At 37.4% G+C, this 22,789-nt stretch overlaps 1 protein-coding gene across 1 annotated transcript in view; it reads left to right on the plus strand.

Moving 5' to 3' along the window:
* Positions 1-761: 761 nt before the first annotated feature.
* TTC33 (tetratricopeptide repeat domain 33) overlaps positions 762-22,789 on the plus strand; it is a 43,851-nt gene continuing 21,823 nt past the window's right edge. Inside the window, exons 1-2 of the mRNA XM_021551507.3 lie at positions 762-855; positions 1,033-1,261. Coding sequence (XP_021407182.1) covers positions 1,041-1,261 — 221 coding nt within the window. The 5' untranslated portion in view covers positions 762-855; positions 1,033-1,040. The remainder of the gene's footprint in view (positions 856-1,032; positions 1,262-22,789) is intronic.

Genomic DNA, 22,789 nt, shown 5'->3' on the forward strand with positions numbered 1-22,789 from the left:
ACGTCTTTTGTGCCCCTATGCTGATGCACCTCTTCTTGCATTCTCACTCAGCGTTTCCCTCGCACCACAGATGGGGCTTTCCTGTCGGTATTGGTCCCTGCGAGTAGGGACCAGCTTTAAACACTGCTGCGCTGCAGTTTCAAACCCTGCCTTCTCTTTTTCTTGATTTTTTTGTTGTTACTTATTTATTATTATTATTATTATTATTATTATTATTATTATTATTATTATTTTGTATTTTTGGGAGGGGGAGGAGTTGAGGATTTTTTTTTGTTTGGGTTTTTGTTTTTTGTTGGGTTTTTTTATGGTTTTATGGTTTTTTTGTTCGGGGGGTGGTGGTTTTTCTTGGTTTTTTTTTTTGTTTTTTTTTTCTCTTTTTTTTGTGGGTGTGTTTTGTTTTTTTTTTTGTTTTTTTTTTTTTTTTTTTTCGTGTTCTAGTTGTGGTGGTGTTTTTTTCCCGTTTAGAGGAAAAACGCGTGTTTGAGAGCCGGGTCACTTCTCCTTACGGCACTTCCCGGCCGGAGCCGCCTGTCCGCGGCGGGTGCTGCTGTCCCCGGCGCAGCCCGTACGCGCGGGGGCCGCCCGCGCCGTCCCGCACCCATCCCGCGTGAACCCGAGCACCCCGGGCGGCGGCAGCCCAGGCCCGGCTGGTTTGTCGCCTTCGCCCCCGCTCTCCACCGCTCCTCGCACGCCCAGGAGCGGGGGGAGTTCTCCCGCGCCCGGCAGAACTACAGCTCCCGGCTGTCCCGGCTGTCCCGGCCGCCGCCCTTCCTTCCTTCCTGCTCCTGCCCGGTTCCTGCCGTGCCGCCCGCCTTTCCGCTTCCCGCCGGGAGAGGCGGCCGGCGGCAGCGCCAGGTAGCGCCGGGGCGTCAGGGCTGTGCGTGCTCAGCGGCAGCTCAGGGGCAGCCGAGCTTCGTGTGGGGCAGTGCCGCTCTGTACTGCTGTTTTAGCTTCGAGATGAGCGACGGGTGGTTTTCCTGCTGTGTACTTAAAAGCAGAATTACCTAACTGCTTAAAATGCATTCTTCCTAGTTGTACAGATGGCTTCTTTTGGGTGGAAGAGAAAGATTGGTGAGAAGGTCTCAAAAGCTACTTCTCAGCAGTTCGAAGCAGAAGCTGCGGATGACAAGGATGCGGGTGACGATGATGATACTAACTGGGTGCTCGCAGCAAAGAGAAGAAAGGAAGTTCTTTTAGAAGATTGTATAAGGAAAAGTAAGGAGCTCAAGGATGAAGGGGCAGATTTGGCTGAAAATAGGAGGTACTCATGTTGTCTTACTCTTTTTTTCATTGACTGAAAAGCTGCTGCATTATATTTTAATCTCTTCTCTAAACACTAGTAAATTGCTAGTATCTGCACTGATAATTTCCATAATATGAAAAGTGATAATTTTTTTCATTCTGCCTTTACTGTTAGGTACTAAATAAGTTTTTGTCTTTGGTCAGCTGGGAAACAAAGTAAATATTCTAACTTATCTTTGCATGTTCTCATAACAACAACAAAGGTTGCCACTTGGGGTGTAGTGATCATGAAATTAGAATTCTCAATATTTGGTGAAATCAGGAAGAATATCAATAAGACTTTTACACTGGACTTCCAGAGGGCAGACTTTGGGCTATTTAGGAGACTTACTCAGAAAGTTCCTTGGGAAGCAGCCCTTGGAAACAAAAGAGTTCAGGAAAGGTGGACGTGCTTCAAAACAGAGATTTAGAGGGCACAGGAACAGGCTGTCCCTGTGCCAGAATATGAGACAACGAGGCAAATGTCCAGCCTGGATGGGCAATGAGGTTTCGAAGGAATGTAGGAATAATAAGAGGATCCATCATATTTGGAAGGAGGGTCAGGTGTCTCAGGAAATATTTAAGGAGGTTGCTAGGGCACATAGAAAAAATTAGGGATGCTAAAGCTCAGTTCAAAGTCAATTTGTCAACTTTTGTAAAGAATAATAAAAAATGTTTTTACAAATATATTTATAGCAGAAAGGAAGGGTAAGATCATCCTTTGTTCTTTACTGGATGTGGGAGGGAACCTTGTAACTGCAGGTGAAAAGAAGGCAAAGGTGCTTAATGCCTTGTTTGCCTCAGTCTTTAGTGGGAAGCCTTGGGATAACTGTCCTCTGGTGTCAGGGAGCAGAATGGTCCCCTTGTTATTCAGAAAGAGGCAATCAGAAAACTTCTGAGCTGTTTGGATGTTCATAAATCTATGGGACCAGATGGGATCCATCCCAGGATCCCAGAGGAACATGCAAAGCCGCTCTCCATCATTTATCAGCAGTCCTGGCTCTCTGGTGAGGTTCCACATGACTGCAAACTGGCCAATGTGACACCCATTCACAAAAAGGAGACCAGTCAGCCTGACCTCAGTACCTGGTAAGGTAATAGAGCAGTTAATATTGAGTGTCATCACAGCATTTACAGGATGTCCAGGGTATCAGACACAGCCAGCATGGGTTTAGGAGGGGTAGGTCATATTTGACCAACCTGCTCTCCTTTTATGACCAGGTGACCCGCCTGGTGGATGTGGGAAAGGCTGTGGATGTTGTCTATCTGGATTTTGACAAGGCCTTTGACACCATCTCCCACAGCACATTCCTGGAACAGCTGGCAGCCCACGGCTTGGACAGGAGCACTCTCTGCTGAGTTCAGAACTGGCTGGATGGCCGGGCCCAGAGAGTGGTGGTGAACAGTGCTGCATCCAGCTGGGGCCAGTCACCAGTGGTGTCCCTCAGAGCTCTGTGCTGGGGCCAGTCCTGTTCAGTGTGTTTATTGACTACATGGATGAGGGTATTGAATCTTCCATCAGTAAATTTGGAAATGACACTAAGTGGGGAGTGTGTGTCAGTCTGTTGGGCAGGTAGGATTCCAAGTGCCGAGTTCTGCATTTTGGCCACAGTAACCCCCTGCAGCGTTACAGGCTGGGGACGGTGTGCCTGGACAGTGCCCAGGCAGAAAGGGACCTGGGGGTGCTGGTGACAGCAGCTGAACAGGAGCCAGCAGTGTGCCCTGGTGGCCAAGAAGGCCAAGGGCATCCTGGCCTGTATGAGGAGCAGTGTGGCCAGCAGGAGCAGGGAGGTCATTCTTCCCCTGTACTCAGCACTGGTGAGGCCACACCTTGAGTGCTGTGTCCAGTTCTCACTCCTCAGTTTGGGAAGGATGTTGAGGTGCTTGAGTGCATCCAGAGGAGGCAACGGGGCTGGTGAGGGGCTTGGAACACAAGCCCTGAGAGGAAGGGCTGAGGGAGCTGGGGTTGGTTAGCCTGGAGAAAAGGAGACTCGGAGGTGACCTTATCACTCTACAACTCCCTGAAGGGTAGCTGTAGTCAGGTGGGGGTTGGTCTCTTTCTCCAGGCACCCACTCAGAACCAGAGCACACGGTCTTAAGCTGCGCCAAGGGAAATGTAGATTGGATATTAGGAATAAGTTTTCTATTGAAAGAGTGATAAAGAACTGCAATGATCTGCCTGGAGAGGTGGTGAAGTCACCATCCCTGGATGTGTTTAAAAAGAGACTGGGTATGGCACTTGCTGCCATGGTTTAGTTGAAGTATTGGGGCATGGGTTGGACTTGATGATCTTGAAGGTCTCTTCCAGCCTAGTGTTTCTGTGATTACAGAAGTCAAAAGATAAAAAAGTGACTGGATCTGAAAGCTGAAAGGCTAAATAGGATGCAGGGTGATAAGCCATACCACAACTAACGCTTCAGCCACTCTTGGAAGTGTGTCTTTTTCCCTTACTGGGAGTAAGCCTATTTGCCTGTGCACAGGCAAATACTGCCAAGCAGTTAATGTGCTGTTAATCTGCCTAGTGCTTTAAGTGAGCTTCTGTGAGCACCCTCTGAGTATTGGGAGTTTGCCAGTTCTGGAGGGGTATTGCAAGAGTAGCTGCATTGTCTTGTTGTGCCTCAAGCAGCAAGTCCTTTTGGAGTCGAGGTGTGTTAGGAGAGGGAGAGGTGGTCTATGAATTATATATATTAACTACATAATTTGGCCAGATATTCACTGGAGGTGGAAGAAACAGTTCTGAGAGTAGTCCCTTTAAAATCTTCAGAATTCTTTGACATATGAATGTTTATCCTTTCTTTTCTTTTAAGAGCATCTTTATTGTCCCAGATCATAGATATGTTCCTGGTAGAAATATTACCGAGATGTCAGTAGGTGCTCCTGTGCTGCTAAGCTTTTTGTCTTAAGAAGTATCATGCCAAAAAAGGGTTTCCTGGGCAATGTGGAAAAGAGAACAACTTGGAAATTTAATGCAGGCAAGTTTATATATCATAATAAACATACCGTGAGTATGGTTTGGTCTGATTTAAAAAAAAGTAATTAATAAATACAAAATCTCTTTGAGAAAAGGCTTATTTTCAAATACTTAAATACAGTTTCCTCTTTTGTGGACACTGTTAGTGAATGACTTCAGTTGATTCTTTCGTATTCCTGAGGCCTGTAATTTCTGAATAAAATTTTAAAGCCTTTAAAAGTTGAGTTTAAATTAAAACCAAATTAAACTTAGTAAGTTTTAAGTATCCCGCCATTGTATTAACCAGTAGATTTAATGCAGTAGTTGCATAAGTGGGTTACATTAATAGTTGAAAACACAGAATGTACAAATTAATAGTTAATTAACATCTCTGTTTTTAACACCAGAAGTAAATCATAGATTGGTCTACAGAAAGGTGTATCGATTCTGTCCTTTCAGGAATCTAGAGATTGCTAAATATTTTTATTTAATCTTGCATCGCTAATACATCCTGTATTTACCTATATTAAACAGGCTTGCTTTTTTTATTTCTGTCTTGTCTTTTACATATGCCTTCGTTGTATTTTGCTTTGGATGTTGCATATCTTTCCTCTCTGTTCTTTTTTGATTTTTTGGTGCATTTTTTAAAGTGCACTAAGTCTCTTGACAGAGAGAGTGGCAGATACTCTGTTGTAGATGTGGTTTAGGGCAGGGACATACTGAACAGCAGGTTCTCACTTGAAGTTACTCCAGCATGCTTTACAGTTTAGGTAGTAATGGTGATATGGGGTACCTAACTTTCATACAGATATTCTCTTTAAAAATCAATATTTACATAGGCTTTACTCTTTCTGACAAAAGTGGTTGCTGTGATTGTATTCAGGCCTAGACCACATGGGTCTGTTTCTTGAAATACACATTTGTACACTTATGTAAATAATTGCATACTTAAGGTGGATTGTGTCATGAAATATTGAAGTGTGGTGACAGTTAAAAAAGATCTGAGTTGGATTGTGCACCATTCTAGAAGAAAAGCAAAGATCTAGCATTAGGAAGTAACAAAGGTTCGTTCTTGGTTGGTGTTACTTGTGAAGGGGATCCTAAAAGAAAAATTTGTGAAGAAGCAGGGGGTGAAAAAAAAGAATGGAAGTAAGAAATTAATTTCTTACAGTAGAGAGACTCTGAGGTAACATGCATGGCAGAAATTAATATGATTAATTTTATAAGCAGGCCCATTATTGCTTAGCTAAAATAGTCATTATCACATTTATGCTTTATTAGTCTGCTCAGCTTATATTTTGGGTAAGGGAAGGCAGTGATGGTGTTACAAGCACCACCATGGTTTTGTTAGTCTCTGTGTACACCATAAGCCTGTTTATATGGCTGAGATCTCACTCTTCAGTGTTTGTAAGGTTGGGTCTCAGTGCTTGTCTGGGGGAGGGAATAATGAATGAGCTTCTCAGGCATCAGAATTTATGCAGTCTGTGTTATTTACTTGCTGTCAAATTTGGGAAGTGGTATGGGGGGATTGTTTGGGAGGTGGTGAAAACCCTCTGTGGGTTTTCAACTTTCGTGGAGCTGTTTGAAGAGTATTTGTACCTGCTGTAATGTGTGTACATGAACCTGATAAACCAAGACAGACAAACAGAAGAAAAGCAGTGATGAAGACAACAGTTTCTGATCCATATTTTGCATTTTTTTGTGGGATTGGAAGAAAGATTAAGAGTCTACCAGAAAAACATGTTAAAATAAGTTGATCGTCACAGTGGGGGTGTTACTGTGAAAAACACTGTTAAGGAGACTTTAACCTAGAAATTTGATAAGTAGGCAGTGTTGAGGATGGCTTGTAAATGAGTGATCTTGTCAGAACAGCAAGAAAAGGCAGATGTGTGGAAAGAAGTATCACATTTGTATGCTCGTTTGATGTGTGAGAAGGAGCAGGGAAACAAATATGTACATACAGTCTTCTGGGAACAGGTGCATGGTGCTATTCTTTAGGCTGTCATGTGCAAAGCAGGGAGATGGCCTTTGATGATCCCTGTGGATTCCTTCCAACTCAGGGTATTCTGTGAATTCTGTGAACAGAATATTGTTGTAGGTGGAAAGCATGGAGAATATTTTAAAGCAGAATTTATTTTGCTTATAGGGAACTTAAAATACTGGTGAATTATCCATCTTGAGACACCGAGTATGGATGTGCCCACATACACTGGAGTTTAAAAAAAAAGACAACTGACAGCACTACCAAACTCAGCAACTCCAATCCAGTTTTTTTGTGTTGATAGTCCTACACTGTTTTAAATCCAACCTAAGTTCACATGTTCTGCTTTAGTATTTTGAACATAGCAATTTGCCATTACAGTGTTATTTAACTGGGAGGGAGGTAAGCCTTTGACTATGGCCACATGGTTAAAAATGGTTGAGATGCAGGTAAACAGTGAAGTATGATGCCCTTAAATACATGGTATGTGAGAGCTAAAAGCAGGAAGAAAAACTTCTGTCAGACTTGTGTCCTCAGTGGAAATGAGTTGCCTGTCTGTGCAGTGGCTCTGCAGCCATCCCTGTGCTGCTTTCAAATCAGACTTCTGTAGCTGCCCAGTAAGTGGCGGTAGAGCTCTTCTCAGTGTGCCCTGAAGAGGTGCAGGATTTCTGTTGGAAGTAGATGCTGTTGGGTTTAAATTCTCAATGATTTGCATTTTTTTTCTTCAATTTTGCCAAATACGAGTTAATATTGCTTTTGCTTCTGATGATATTTATACACTAAAAAAGAGTAAAGATTTCCATCTTGATTGGGAAGGTCAGGTTTTCAGCTGGAACACTCCTACATTAGAGGCTCCCCTATATATATATAAAATCACTTTGTGTGTCTAGATTAGACTGATTAATAATATTTTATTTCTCATTTCTCTTAGCTTTTGCAATAGCAAATTAAACAAGGACATGTCAAAGTGCAGTGATAGGACCAGACAGCAGGCCAATTTTCATGAAACTCTTTACTTTTCTGGAGGGATTAAGTTTTTAGAATTGCTTCATTTTCTAATCTATTGAAAAGAACTGAACTTTTCTGAAGGGTCATTTTTCCACATTTTAGCAGCTGAGATTTTTTTCTCTGATGTGAATGCCAGCATGACTCCCAGATGTGTAGTTAGTGATTCTTTAGCTATATACACTGTAATTGAGTTTGTTTTTCTCACTAGACGTTGTAGGTTGTCAGATGATGAGGCACACATCTTTCAAAAGTATGCTTAGTGTAGTGGTAAGTCAAGTGTTTACTGAAAAAATATGTCTATCAGGTGGAGCAGATTTTAACAGTTGCATTTATTCCATTTACCCATGTGTTTTAGGTTTAGATTATAGTAAATACTTGATTAAAAATTAGTTATGAAAGTAATAAAATTGTTTTCAGATTATATTACTAATTAATTTTGATGGAACTAAGATGGCAAAGGATAGACATCATTGTGTTGAAATTGCTTTTCAAATTTCAGTCAATAAAACTGATGTTACTTACATAATACAGTGTTAATGAAGAGGTTTCCCAGCTGTCTTTGGCAATAAGCTTTCATCAGTTTAATCAGCTGAGTTACATTGTGGAGTAGTCTAGAAAAAATATGTTGTGTTGGAGAGAAGAGGGATCCAGGGAGAGCAGGTAGGATTTGTTTCAAGTTTTCTCCCCTAAACTCAAGAGTAGTTCTGCCCAATGTAATAATGAAAAAGTGAATAAGAGTGCTATGTGGATATATAGGAAGCTCCTGACAAAATCCTGACAAAAATATTTACAAGAGATGAGAGCAGAATTGTGTAACCCAGTCAGACCACAGAGACTCTGAGTATGCAGGGGCAGGGATGAAGTTAGCAAAGCCAAAGCCCATGTGGAGTTGAATCTGGGGAGGATTGCGAAGGGCAGCAAGAAGAAAGGCTTGTACAGCAGCAAAAGGAAAAAACTGAGTCTTCTACTGAACAAGATGGAGAATTAGTGACAAAGGATACAGAACAGGCATTTGCTGTCTGCTTTGCCTTGGTCTTTACTGTAAGTGCTGCCTTCAGGAACCTCAGGTCCAACTGACCACAGGGAAAGTCTGGCTCAAGGAAGGCTTACCCTTTGTGAGTCGGAATAAAGTGTTTAGATAAACCTGATGTATAGAAGTTCTTGGTACCTAATGGGGTCCATCTCGGAGTGCTGCAGGAGCTGGTTGTTAACATCACAAAGAATCTGCAATTGCACTTGAAAGGTTTTGACAACAGGGCACGGTTTGTGGGAGCTGACAGACTGATGGGGAGTGGTGTGGATTGTCCAGCTGTGTTGATACTATGGACAGGAGCCTAAGCAACCTCCTTTAGCTGACCCTGCTTTGAGTAGCTGATTGGATTAGATGACCTCTAGATTTTCATTCCAGTCTTGGTCTTTTTGTAAGTATAACCCATTAAAACTTCAGAATTTAGAATACAGATAGTAGTTTCTGTGGTTTTTAAAATTTTGATTCACTAGTACAGGTAGCTTTGGTGGAATACTTCCGGTGAGGAGACAGATTTAAAAAACAGCACTGCCTTCTTAACATCTCTGCTAACTAATCTCATTTAAAGCAAAGATACTTTAAATTTAAAATAATTAAAAGGATTGATTCAGTAGATAATCTAAGAGTCTATGAACTTTAGTGTCTGGCTTCAATAATAAATTGTAAATTTCTGTTAGGCTGCTTTTATAGTATATTGGCAGTGTTGACACTTTTGTAAGAATAATCTGAATGCCCTACACAGTTTGGATTTTTATGATTAAGTGTAGGAGAAATTGCTGGAAAATGCTTATAATAAAATCTGAAGTATGTTGTAAGTACTCATGCCTACTGTTCCTTGTAGGCTGAAAATAAGTTAGAAAATAAGTATGAGTTTAGATGTAATTTGCATACCAGGTATAATTAGCTATTATATGTAATGCTTACATCCTTCAGAGTGAATTACCAATACCAGTGTTCTGCAAACAAAATGAAGTTTTAGTATCGGTAATGATTTGATTAGGTTGAGAGTTTTCTTGGGTCTGTCATGCAAAATGCAGAGAACATAAGTATATTTCACACTGTAAATAGAATTATACAATGCAAATAGGGGCTTGATTAGAACTGTCATGAGTTCTAGTCAAAGTACCTGATCACTTTTTAAAGTTTTTCAGTGCTTAGCATTACTGTCTATTTTGTGTCTGTATAAAACTTCCTAACTGTTACGCTTCCTTGGGAATGCTGTACTCATCATATGCTCGCTAAAGAGACAAAGGATGTGTAAGCTGGAAGTCCTGGATGCAGAACACATGAGCTGAAACAGAAAAGACTGAACAAGTACAGACTTTGTACCTTTGTTTTCTGGAGAAAGCATGTTACAGCTTCTCTGTTATTAGTCAGAATGTATGGGGTTTTTTTTCAGGCCTTATAACCTTTCTACAGAATTAAAAAAGTGTAGAGAGTGTTTTGCAGTGCCCTCCTGTTGTGTAAAGTAAAACATTAATTTTTTTTTTCTAAGTTAATTTTTATTGCTAGCTTTATTTTGTTCATCACTTACTGATACAGTTGCTGCTTCATGGTCATGCATCTAGCTGGCCCCTTTCATTGAGAAGTAAATTTTTTGCAACTGCTTAAGTAGTTATTCTTGTTTAAGTTGTTATTTATCTTTAAATGAGCTCTTTGCATTCTGGGAAACATTATTTTTCCAACAGCTGGTTATTATTTGTCAAAGCAGGAGTTCAGTTATGAAATTGTTACTAATTTAATGCAGATTTTTCTGAGAGTGAGTGCAAGAATTGTAGATTATTTAAGCTGTAACCAGAGTTTGAATAATTTTGAGAGTATTTTTTTGTTAGAATTGTTGTTCCTTGAGGATATTGAAATGTGATACCATACGAGCCATCTGTATTTGAATGTGTGCATATTTCTGTGTATATGTATGTATTTGTAAATAGAAGCAGAAGGAATATTCATCTGCCAGCTGTAGACTATGGAATCATTTATATATGTATTTATAGATATATTTTTCTTCAGAGAAATCATAATTTAATTGATGCCTATGTATAATCCTGTATAATTTAGGCAGTTGTCAGCCAAGATAAGAATCAGTATTCATTCAAGGTCTCTTGACAGTGACAAAGAGGTACAGCCTGTGGGGTGACTGCAGGGTGGCCACAGTCCTGTAAACACCTCAGGTGAGGTATCTAAACATAGGTGACGGTGTGAGAGGAATTTGGCCTATTCGCACTTTCTTGGAGGTGAAGGAAGTGCTATTTGTGTTACTTGCCTTTGTGTTTATGTCTAGAGAGTCTATTCCTTCTGTGCATGAAATATAATTTACAGAATTTTTTGAAGGAAAAGCTGTGTTTTTCATTGGATATGTTCTGTGTAGTTTTTTTTACATAAAGTCTTCAAAAATATTTATGTTTACTTAACATTTCCCCCCATATTTAAATATGTAGAGAGTGTTACGGGTACTGAAGAAGCATATAAAAAAGGGTTCTTAAGTGTTTCATCAGTATGTGTTAATTTTTAAAGTATATGTTAGTGTCTCTTTGTAGAGTGTTCATGCCTTACAGTTCCCTTTTTCTGTCCTTTATATATGAATGAATACTTGTCTCAGATTTTTAAAGGCTGTAAGCAATAGTTTCTAGATTTTTACATTACTTGCTGGTCCTATTGTTTTGTCCCATTTGTAGCATGCTTTCCAGACAACTTTTGTTTATGACTCAGTAGGACACTTAAATCTAATCCCAGAATGCCTCTTAACTATATAACATACTAGACTGTAAATAAATAACATAAAAATATAAATATTGATGTCTCATTACTTTTATTTTCATTACCCATTATGATAATATTTTGCATTTAATTTTTATCACTCATTATCATAGCTGTGCTTGAAAAAATTAAAATATGTGAAAGCACATGGGCTGGCATATTTCTAGCCTTGCAAAGTATACAAAGGTGGAGTAATTAACTCTGCCATATTTTACTGAATTTTTCTGGCAGTCTGATTTGCCTTGAATCTGATGTTTATATGCCACCTGCCAGTCTTTGAGATGTTTTTCCACATGAACATTCACAACCTGCTGCTGCATATGAGAGACAATGAGTGTACCTAGCAGAATGCTACTGGTGTGTTTTTTTTTGTCTTCCCAAGTGCTGTGTTGAGGTGAAGGGCTTCAGTGTATCTCTCATAGTTGGCTTGATTTCTGAAACTGTTTTTATTCCTGTTCTCTTCCTGCATGTAGCTGTGATAAACTATCTGAGACAAGGATTGTCTTTTTAAATAAGTGACATGGTGGCAGTATAGCCAGCACTATTGCCATCCAGCAACAATCAACTTCTGCTAGCAAGTCTGTATTGGTAGATGGCAACTAGAGGTTCATGTGAATTCTTGGATGCAATTCTACCTATCAGGTTAAAGAACATGCTTGAACTTAGAAATTTTGCCTACAACTTCAGGAATTCAAATTGAGGAATGCTAATGGTGCAGCTTTATAATGTAGGCAATTATTCTTTATACGGCTAGCATAATACAATTTAGCAAAGCCTAGTGATTTACATTAATAACCTAAGCAGTTTTTATAGAGGAATACAAACTGGGGGCTTTTCCACATCCTTCATAGAATCACTTGTATTAATGATACCATGTATTACAACATGGATACTGTTAAGTGACAGTTTTGTTGTTTTGCTTTTTGTCCAGATCTAGTGTTAAATACTAGTGTTAAATCTAGTGTTAAATCTAATTCCTTTTACTTGAATAATAAAACTTTTGAATTTAGAAATATTTTTTTTCATATTATTTCTCTTCATAGGGGAAGCGTAGGGAAAAATATTAAGTGGTTTCCTAATTTAATAACTTTAGCCAGTTGCTCTTTAAATCTAGTTGTTGTTGCTGACAAAGATAATATCCCCCTCCACTGCCATTAACTGTCTCTGTCATTCATGGAATTTAATTTTGAAATAGTAATTTAGTATCCCTTGCCCAATCCTTACTGAACATGATGTGTCCATATCTTCCAAAATTAAATGTGCTGATTTTAAGGGAAATTGCCCATTTGGTTCAGTTTTTTTCTGCAGAAGTAGGATATGGCAGTGTACATTGTTATGAGGTTTTGGTTCCTGTGTATGTATCAGCTTGTCTTCTAGTGCCCTAAATGGTGTCCTCCATATCCTGTGGCATATTGTGAAAGTATCCTTAAACTGAAAAGGATGCTTGGCAGTAAAGACATAAAATAAAAGCTCTCTATCGACATCTTGTTAGCCAAGTCTTTTGAGTGGTATACTCAAAGAGCAAATGTGGAAAATTGAGAGTGGTGCATTCTCAGTTTACATTGTAGAAATATTTGATATTGTAGGACTGATGGTTGTTAATGAGTTGACTTCATAGCATCAGCTACTACCACAAGAATGACTGCTTGGAAGGGTCCTGTAAAGTAACATGTGGTCATCAAATTTACAGGAATTTAATTTATTGTGTATCTTGACTTCCTCTATTGTTTTTTGTCCCATTGATTTATTTATGTGGCAGTTAACAATGCAGTAATTTTGTAGACAGTTGTTAAATTACGCCAGGGCAGAATTAACTGAAAGCTAGAGCTGGTGTTTGCATTCTCCCTAGCCTTGGTTGTTTGGAATTACCTGGTCAAAGATTGCAGTTCTATTACTGGGTGAACTGATTTGAGTTGGGGGTCAATGTGACCGAGTTCTGCTTCCCTTTCATTTCCACTATTTTTCCATGGTCCCATTTTTTTTTTGTTTTTGTTTTTACCCTGGGGGAAGCCAACTCAAAGTGCCAGTTAGTCACAGCACTGCAAAGGAAGCCTGTCTGGAAAATAGTCTCTTTCTGGTTGCTGCTTCTGATCTGGTTCATAAATGCTTTTGACAAAATAGCCAGTAAAAAGGGAGTGAGTGGCCAAACAACAGGGGAAGATAAGTTATTTCATTTATGCTGTGTTGTTCTCTAGTTGTTGCCTGTGTTATGTTACTGTATTGCACATAAAATTTGAAATTATTATCTGTGAATTTGTTTGCTCTTGCAGTTGTTAGACTTTTTAAATACTCATCTGTTTTCAAATGAGTCTTTTTGTCTCACTTCAGTTGTTAGACTGTGAACAAACTACTTCTTATTAGTTCTTTATTAGACTTATTAGCTCTTATTAGACTTTACTAGCAGTTATTTTCTCCAAATTTAGCAGTACAAACTAAAGTACATTTTTTGATGGGGGCTGGGGTGCAGAGAGAGTCCTAACATGACAAAAATGTAAAAATATATTGTCAGTTACTTTTGGTAAATCATCTGACCGTATGAAATTGGTGATAGATATTGTGTATTTTTCTTAGTAGGCATTTAGGTGACCAATACATTTATCCTGGTCTGAAAGAGAAGACTCAGTATTTACAGTATCATTCTCAGTTTTATACTATTGTGTTTAAATACTGAAATTCAGATGTTTTAGACAGGAACCATACCTTTCCACCTCTGAATGCTGTCCAGTACACTTGTAACATATAGTCAAAGAAGTAATGCAAGCCTCCTCTCTTTCTTTTCATGGCTTCTGAAAAACAGTCACAGAAAGTTTTCTCTTTTGCACTCAGTTCAAACTAGTAATTTTTACAGGCTGCCATTCTTAGCACAAATTGGATATATTTTCATGCCAGTCTCTGGAGTTCTACTGTGTCTAGCAGCTAAATGACAAGTATTAAAGGAATGTTTTTTCTTTGACCTGTCAGCTGGGAATAGAAATCTAGTGTAGTAGACCATGGATGGCTTAAGATTTTTGTCTTCTGCAAAAATTAGGAAATTACATTTAAACAAAATACAGTTCATAGTTGTGGGGTTTTTTTTTTCCAGCTACAGTCTTTGGATAAGAGATCTTGGCAGTGAATAATGGATTGTATTCAGCTGGCTCCACAGTCCTATTTTTACTGTTAAAAATAGGAGATGCCAGTTAAATACATTGAATAGCATAAACTTACTAGAAGGAATCTGCAGCCTTGCCTTCTCTGTAAGCTGTATTTGTCTGGAAGATTTAATACAAATTTTTATTTTCCTGGGAATTTGCTCTCATGACGATAAATTCACCTTCAGTGAAATTAGATGTTGATATATATGTTTTTATATTGGTTCCATTCTAGGCTATCGGTTAAAGTCATCTGTTTGTTAGAAGATTAACCTTTCCTGGTGTTGCTCGCTTAATTTATTTTCCTGGATATATTTGAAATATTGTATATTTTAAAATAAATTTGTCATTCAGTTAAGTGTTTCAACTTCTAGTCCTCAAAGAGCATTTCTTATTTAAATTTGATTAATATTTACTGAGACCTCAAGAAGGACTTAAATAAGGGCTTGCTAAAGAAAAGGTGTACATCAGGCATTGTAGGGGTAGGATCACATGCTGAGATTGAAATGAATATTTTTCAGTCCAGAAAATAAACTTTGTTTTAGTCAGCCTCTGCTAGACCATCTTTCTATCACTGTCAGATTAGAAAGTATTTTTGCAGAGCTCTGAGTATGAAGGTGATAGGATGCTGTTTGCTGAAATGGATTTTTTAATAATGCATTGAGTTTCATTAATATCACAGCATCTGTTTTGTTTGGAAAAGTAATTATCCTGTGTAATTCCAGTGTAAAACTCTCCAGTGTAGTTGTCCAAATGGAGAATTACACCGGGGAGTTGCCTGGTGTTTTAAAACAAACTGTTGGACAGGTCATAACCTTGATTAGACTGTTGATTTGCCTGAAGGAGCAAAAGCTTTTATACTGATGCAAAGCAGGGACAGGAAAGTAAACTGAGGTAGGTGAGGAGAGTGCAGAACAACTTTTTAAGGACTTACCAGAAGGTTGCAAAGTCATTGGAAGACATTTGCCTTTCAGAAATATAGCAGAATTCTGATACTTCTCAATATTATGAGTGGAATTTAATGAATGAGGTTTCAGAAATTACTTATTTTAGTAACTGATTTATTTTGTGAGAAAAGACACTATTTTTCTCACTTTTCAAAAGTGAGAAAGGAATTGCAAGCAATACTGTAAAAAATTTAGAAGTGCTGTTGGTATAAATAATGAAGGAAATTGATACTAAAATTGAACAATAATAATTGAACTGTCCTAATTAATTTACAGAATTTCTATAATAATAATTAAGGAAGTTTTATGCAAAACTACTGGTATTATTACATTAAGAATTGTGTAAGTATGAAAAATCTTTAACCTGGCCCTTTTTTTCTGCATAATTTATTGGTTTTTATTTAAGTGATTGTGAGAGTGTCTAGGTTACTTAGTTTTGTTCTTTATGTTCTGATAATAAGTTGAGATTGAGAGAGAAAAATTATAAATATTCAGGAAAACTGGGGAAAAACACCAAGGTGAGGTCGTATATGTCTAAGTCTAATGAACATTCATTGATGCTGTTAGAGTTTGTAGAGCCATAAATTCAGGAAAAGGAATTGTAGAGATAGCCTTTGTAAGTCAGACTTAAGTATGTTCATTTCATCAGTGTAATCAACCTTATGTGTAGAGGGAGAAGGTAGTAAAGAGTATATATTAAAGGGCATATTTTTATAATTGCGACACAGGTCTGTTCTCCAGAATGCAGAAAGCTATCAAGCATTGCTTCTTTTTTTTTTTTTTTTTTTTTTTTTTTTTTTTTTTTTTCTGGAAGGGATCTTCCAGTTTATAGATGCTTTACAGCCCTGTGCATTTTCACAACAATCTTGTCTCTGTGGTACTATCTTTCAGAACTCAAAATATTCTTTGTGGATGTTTCCTGCTAGGTGGAGCATAGGAGTTAAGTCATAAATTAAGACCAAGAGGGAGAAAGAGTCTTAAAAGTTAGAATTCAGAAGCATGGGATAATCGGAACAAGGCACTGAAGTATTCCTATCCAGTAGTCAGCAGAGATGAGAACATCTGATATGTTAATCTTCTGTTGAAACTTTAATGTTTTATTTTGCATTGCATACTGTACTATGGAAAAAACATTGAAAAAGATAGTTCCAACAGTTGTTGCTGTTCCTCTTTTGACAGAAATTGTTTTATTGTGCAAAATGACAGTGCCAGCCAAAACCATCCAGCTGAATGATTCCTGAAAGGTTGCATTTCAGTAGAAACAGCATTGTAAGTGATTAGACAGCTCTGTCACAGGACTTGAAGCACAAACATGACTAATCTGACTCTTTGCAGAATGTTTTTGTCTAGTGACACTGAAGGCCACCGCTGCTTGCTGATGTAGTGCTGGTGGAGAATAGTTGCTGCTCTTCTTGCAGCTTTCATGTGGATGAGTTATTGGGAAATTTAGGACTGTGATAGTTTCCTTAATTCTAGGTAGTGATACCCAGTCTCTGTACAGTCTGTATTTTATGCATTTTATGTCCTTGCAGAGAGATTGTTCTGTTTATTACACATCTGTATTTTACTTATTTCAGGAGATGTCATGGCTTTTGCTGACTAGCATTTGCATTAGTACTTTATAGTAATTTGAAATCAATACTTTCTAGTAGTATCAGCTGTGGGAGCTTTATAGAGTACCTGCCTACTTAACTTCATGGAACTTTAATGAAAAAATAAAGCTGCTCTTCAAGTATGAAAATACATTAAAGAAGTATACATTTCCCTTATCTTTGTCTTTCTGTCTGTTTTTGTTTATAAATTGTGTTGTCATTATTTATCAGCAAACATTGTAAAGAGGCTGTAAGTAATAAAAAGAAAGCAAATTAAGCTAAATTACATTATTTAACATAGAGAAAAAAAGCATGTCAACTAGATGAGATGGAACTGATCAGAATATAATGTGAGGAGACTGTTGTTTTCTTGAATCATCTCTCCCAAAATGTTTTATCATACTAATACCCCACTTTTGACCATCATAATTTGCCAGTAAATAATTTTGAGAAAGATAGAGGAATGCTGGTGTTTAAAGCCCAGCATTTAATGAATTTTTTTGGTCTATTGACTTAATTTTTGGTCTGTTGCCTTAATTTCTGTGTCAGATTTCTGAGAACAGTTAGGGTCATAATGTTAAGTAAGAGAGAGCTGTCTGCCATCTGTGGACAAATAATTAAAAGGTTGAAAGGAATAAATGTCTTCTCATCTAAGAGCCAAAGAAATGACACCTATAATTTTTTCCTCTACTACTGTGTGTCTAAAGGGTATCTGAACAAGTGATTCTCAATACCAGAGTATTGCTTCAAATGCAGCATAACAGTTTTTTCCTTCTTGCTGCATTCAGAGGAACTGCTGTTGAAAATAGTTTGAGGAACTAAAGCATTCTATTTAGAATTTCATTCTAGCAATAAAACATGTTACTTCTCTATGAGTACTTAAAATGCTACAGCTATTGCAATGTCTGATACTTGATTTATATTAATTGCAGCTTCTGTTTAGAATACTGAAATGGTGACCTGTTTTTACTGAAACAATACAGTTAATTTTTGTTTGAAGCTTAGGATAGTCAGTTCTTACGGCTTAAACAATGAAAATAACAGTCTGAGATGTAATAAAAAATTATTTCCTTCTTGTATTTTCATGCTGTTCCTGTTTTTCCCTGTTTATTTGGGCTTAGTACAGCGCTCTCACCTGTAAAATGATTATCGATACCCAATATTAATTATGTTAAATTACAAGTCTGGTGTCTAACAAAGCACCCTACATGTTCATAGATGGTTGGAAAGTGCCTTTTAGACCCTGTAGAGGGATTCTTAGGTGCTATCTTTTTTACCAGTTGTGGTCTAATCTGATACTAATGCTGAACATAAAAGCATTTGAAACTGAATTTTAACTACATTAATGTAATTAATATTTTATCCTTTTTAATGTTAATAAATGAACTCTTGTTAATGTTTTTCTGTGTGAGAATATTTTTCAGAGGTGTGGAATGTCATGACAACTGCTGTTCTTAAGCACTCTAATATGACTTCCAGTATGTGAATATAACTGTTGTTTCCTCTGTATCAACAAGTCCACTGTTAGTACTGCTTTTCTAAATAGAAGACAGATATGTTACCTAACTGGCAATGATAGATATCGGAGAAATACAGGGGAAAGGTTTGCCTGTCAGTAGAGAAGTTCTCAGATGTTGCATGTGATCTGGTGGATTAAGATATCTCATTGTGCATTTTTACACATCTTTGTGTTCTATTTTGTAATTGAAAGTTTAGTGTTAATAGAATACAGGTAGAAACAGATTATTTCTTTTGTCTCTTCTTGAAGGTCAAACATTTATCCATACTGCACCTTCAAATTTTTATGTGGTAAAAACCTAAATACTTCTCACTGAAGTCTGTCTGCTAGTATTTCTATAGTTAATCAGGTATGCAGTCAGTGACAGTAGTCACTTGTCATTGAAAACTTGTGGTTTTTATGACAAAACTAAACCAGCAAAACCACTACTTAATTGAAAGAAATGTAATTTCTTGGAGTTCCTTTCCTCCTCTCCGCATAACGCTCTTGAGTTAACAGCTTGTAGCAATAACTTGAAATCTTGGGTATTCTCACTTTAAAAATACAGTACCAAGTTCTCAGGACTATGGCAAATGATTAGCAGTGTATTTTTAGCCCTTCTGACAGCATGATGTAATCTATTGCAGGTGAGTAAATTCCTCTATATTATATAATTTTTCTACTAAATCCATACTTAGAGAGAAAATTATGAGAGGATTTGCAGCAGGGCCAGAAACAAAGCTGTAGAATATCCAGTATCTAGAATATTGCATGTGTTTGGTGTCATTTAACTAAAATTTTGTTCAGTAATGCACAACTTACTTGTTCTGTTTCCCTGAATAAAAAGAGTTTTTAAAAAGAAAAATATGTTCTTTGAACTTGTTTGTTAACCAGCTCTAGAATTCTCTTTGAGCTTAAATGATGATGTCATTTTTGAAGACTAAAGACAAATAAATGTAGGCACATGCTTATATGCTTCCCAAAGACTCCCTTGGGGACAAAGCCCTGAAATTGCATGCACTAATGGCCTGGGAATGAAAGTGGTTTTATTTTGTTTTGACCCAGGAAAAACAAATGTTGTGGAAGTTAGGTTCAAGAGATTTGATTATCACCTAGCTGTTTTGCATTTGTGTTGCAATTTTCTTGTCTTATTACAGATAACTGCAGTATCTGAGTGAGGTGGACCATGAAACAGTGCTTCACCAGGTTATAAAAAATGGGGTAAAGTAAGTCAAAGGCAGGAAAGCCCACAGTTCACAATTCAATATAAAATGTATTTATGAAAGACAGTTTTGCTTGCTCCTCATTTCCTCTCTCATTTGTTGCTTTAATTTTGTACTGCAATATATTCCATTCCTGTGTCTCAAAGGAGTGACTGTGAAAAAGTAGTGAGTAATTTTTTTGAGATTATGTTTCCATATCATATATAAGGGAATAAAATTTTATTCCTGTGTGAGGGAGTGTCTGTCAGAGACAATACCAGAATCCTGATTCTGTAGCTTTTGTTTCAGGGTACTTGCTTTTTACATGAACTTGTTCATCTTTCTTCAGTATTGTATTTCATAGTTTTTCTTTGACATAGGTAGTTTCAAAATTGCATTTGAAATGCATATAGAAATTAGCCATATCTACATTTGTGGCTGGAGTAAAAACTTGGAAACTGGGGAGTGCTGCTTACATGAAAAATTTGGTCTTGTAGTTCATTGTGATGATAGATGGTAATTACTTTTGGCACATGATGAAATGGTAATTCCCATCTGTTCTTCTGTGGAAGTTGTTGCAAGAGAGAGGTGTCTTTGAAATACTTGTGTAGCTATTTAATTTTCTGTTATGTTCAGCTGATTCAGTTGTAGCAGAGGTGTGTGTTCACTGTATAAACCAGACTTATTTTCACTTTGTACACTACAAGTGTTCAGGTGTCAATGTCCTGATTTTGAATAGTCTAGTATGTGCAAAAATAGTAACTCTGAATATGTAAGGGTTGGAAATGATGTACTTCAGGTATGTGCATGCTGTTTTGGCCCACTGTAAATTCGGAAGAGTTTATTTTCTCAAAGGGTAGCTGCAGTGAGTTTGTTTATGTCTCCTTTACTGTGGGGTAAGAGCCATATGTATGGTCAGGTGCCATTGAGGAATTGCCATGCACCTCCTGTGTAGCCCTGCCTCATTGAGAGTGTTAAATTAAAACCTTTTGTTGAAAGGTCTAGTGGACAGTAGAGCAGCTGGTTTTTTTTGTACAGAATCAGAAGTGACCTTTGACCCTTTACCACAAAATAACCAATTTTTTGTGCTGCAGTGATAATGTTTCACCAATAGTTGTCAGAATTGTCTGACAAAAATTGGGAAGTTGCTAAAACTTCAAAAGAACATTTTAAACACAGGAAGCAAGATAGTAAGGTGTACCAGTCCTACAACTGTTACCAGCCTATATGTGCTATGGGCATGAATTTTCTGAGTGTTTAAGCAAACAACTTCTTGTTGCTTATTTATGAACTCCCTCCTCACCCCTAGCTTTGAAAACCTCGCTGTGTTAGAGAAATCTGAAGTTGTTAAACACAAAAAAGTCTTGTTACATTCATTCTCCTTTTTCCTTCTTAGTTTCCTCATTCACCTGTTGTTTATATTTTTTCTCCCTGAGTCTAGGCCTGCATCATCTCGCAGCTTAAAAAGGGAAGTATATTCCTGTAATTAACTTCTGCTTTAATTTTCATTTCTCTTTTTATGTAGTCTGTATATTTACTGACTAGTGTTCTTTTCCTCCGGTTTCCAGCAAATTCGGAATTTGACCCTGCACTAGGTTAAAACTGCTCTAGATGGTGTTGCTGACTGCCATAGGCCATTCATGTTCCTCCTCTGTAATAGGAATCTTTGTCAATTAGGGATATACTTTTTAAAATTTGCTGTCCCTTTTTTAGCTTTGTCTGTGTTTTTCCTTATTATCTTGTAACAATTGGTTGTGGGAGTATCTGTCCAAGTCTAAAAGATATCCCAGGACTTCTGTTTTTCATGCCTTCTCCTGACACTGTACTCCTGTCTCTGCCTCTCTCCTGCACAGACGTCTAACTTTATCTGAATTTGATACCACCTCTTCTTTTTACTATATATGCAGATATTTTTAGTGTCATTCTAATTATGTCCAGTCTGACTCTGTTCCTGAAGCATCAGCCTGTAGCAAGCCTGAAAATAAAAATCTAGAACTCTAAATGTTGAATGAGCTGTGGTGCTGCTTTTTAGTGTTTTGTGTATGCCATTCAAAAATTGTGTAATCTGAATGTTAGGTTTTTTACCAAGAAGCCTCAAACATTTTTTAAAATTTGTTTTGGTAATCTTATTTAAGAGTTAAAGAGATCCTGTTTTCCTAGGAGTAGTGTTGAAAAAATGAAGTGTAAGCATGAGATGTTTGTTTCAGAAAGTTTGGCAAGCTTTAGAAAAATGTGCCAAGTTTCTGCAGCTCCCAGATTGTCAGGAGGAAATCTGAAGAGAGCAGTTTCAGTACTTTAGGGAAGCTGTGGGATTTCATGGGCTGTTAAAAGATGTCTAAATCTATCAGGTCTTTTGTCCTGAAGCATTCCGGATGTATCCAGTTGTCAATAATTTATTTATTTTTACAGCTTTGCATTAAAGAAGAGAAAATGCTAATTAAATTCTGAAATTCTGATTGTAACTGTAATTTTTTTGTAGTGAAGTATACTACTTGGCTGAAATCATTGTGGGTAGATGAGAATACTGTATCTGTGTACTCACATAGAATTCTATATTTCAAAATACTTACACTTTGTTACAAGTTATAACTTAGTACTTTGTATTAATGTTTAGATGCTTAGTTGCAATGAACATATGCACAAGGGTTTTATTTTTTCTGGAAATACTATTTTCATAACCTATTAAGAACACATTATGTCCATTATTAGTGTTCTGTGGTGTTACTACTACAATAGTTAAATTTGTAGCCATCCCAGAGATCTAAAAATTAATGGGTCTATTTTTGTCACTTTATATTTTGCCTAAAATTGGTTTTCATTTAGCCAAGAGATAATAATATCATAAATCATATATCACTGGTTTTGCTGATAATCCTAGTGAACTCGAGATTTTTGTACTCTGGCTCCTGCTTGAAACAGGGTCAACTACAGTAAGTTGCTCATGACGTTGTCAAGTTGAGTTTTGGATATCTCCAGTGATGGAGATATGCTTAAACATATTTTTCTGTGCTTCAGTTTGTGCCTATTGCTTCTTGTCCTGTCACTGTGTATGTCTGAGAAGAGTCTGATTCTATCTTCTGAACTTTCTGCTCCACTTCCAAATTGGGTAATTTTGCACCATGGGAAGATTCCTTTGAGCCTCCCCTTCTTCAGGCTGCATAGTCCTGTTTCTCTTAGCCTCTCCTTATATGACAGATGCTCCAAGCCCTAAGCAGATGTCATATTTATATCAAAGCTTTCCTTTTCAAAGCTACATCTCCTCACAGTGGTAAAGTACAGTGGTAAAGCTGTACAGTTCAGCTCAAAAAAAGATCCTGAGAAACAGTAAAATGACCTATTTTGAAATTGTTTTATTTTGCAACACTACCCCTGTATTAACTCTCTTCTTATTTGAGCCAAGGTCTATGGTTTTCAT

The sequence above is a fragment of the Lonchura striata genome, chromosome Z (assembly GCF_046129695.1).
Source record: "Lonchura striata isolate bLonStr1 chromosome Z, bLonStr1.mat, whole genome shotgun sequence".
Lineage (NCBI taxonomy): Eukaryota > Metazoa > Chordata > Aves > Passeriformes > Estrildidae > Lonchura > Lonchura striata.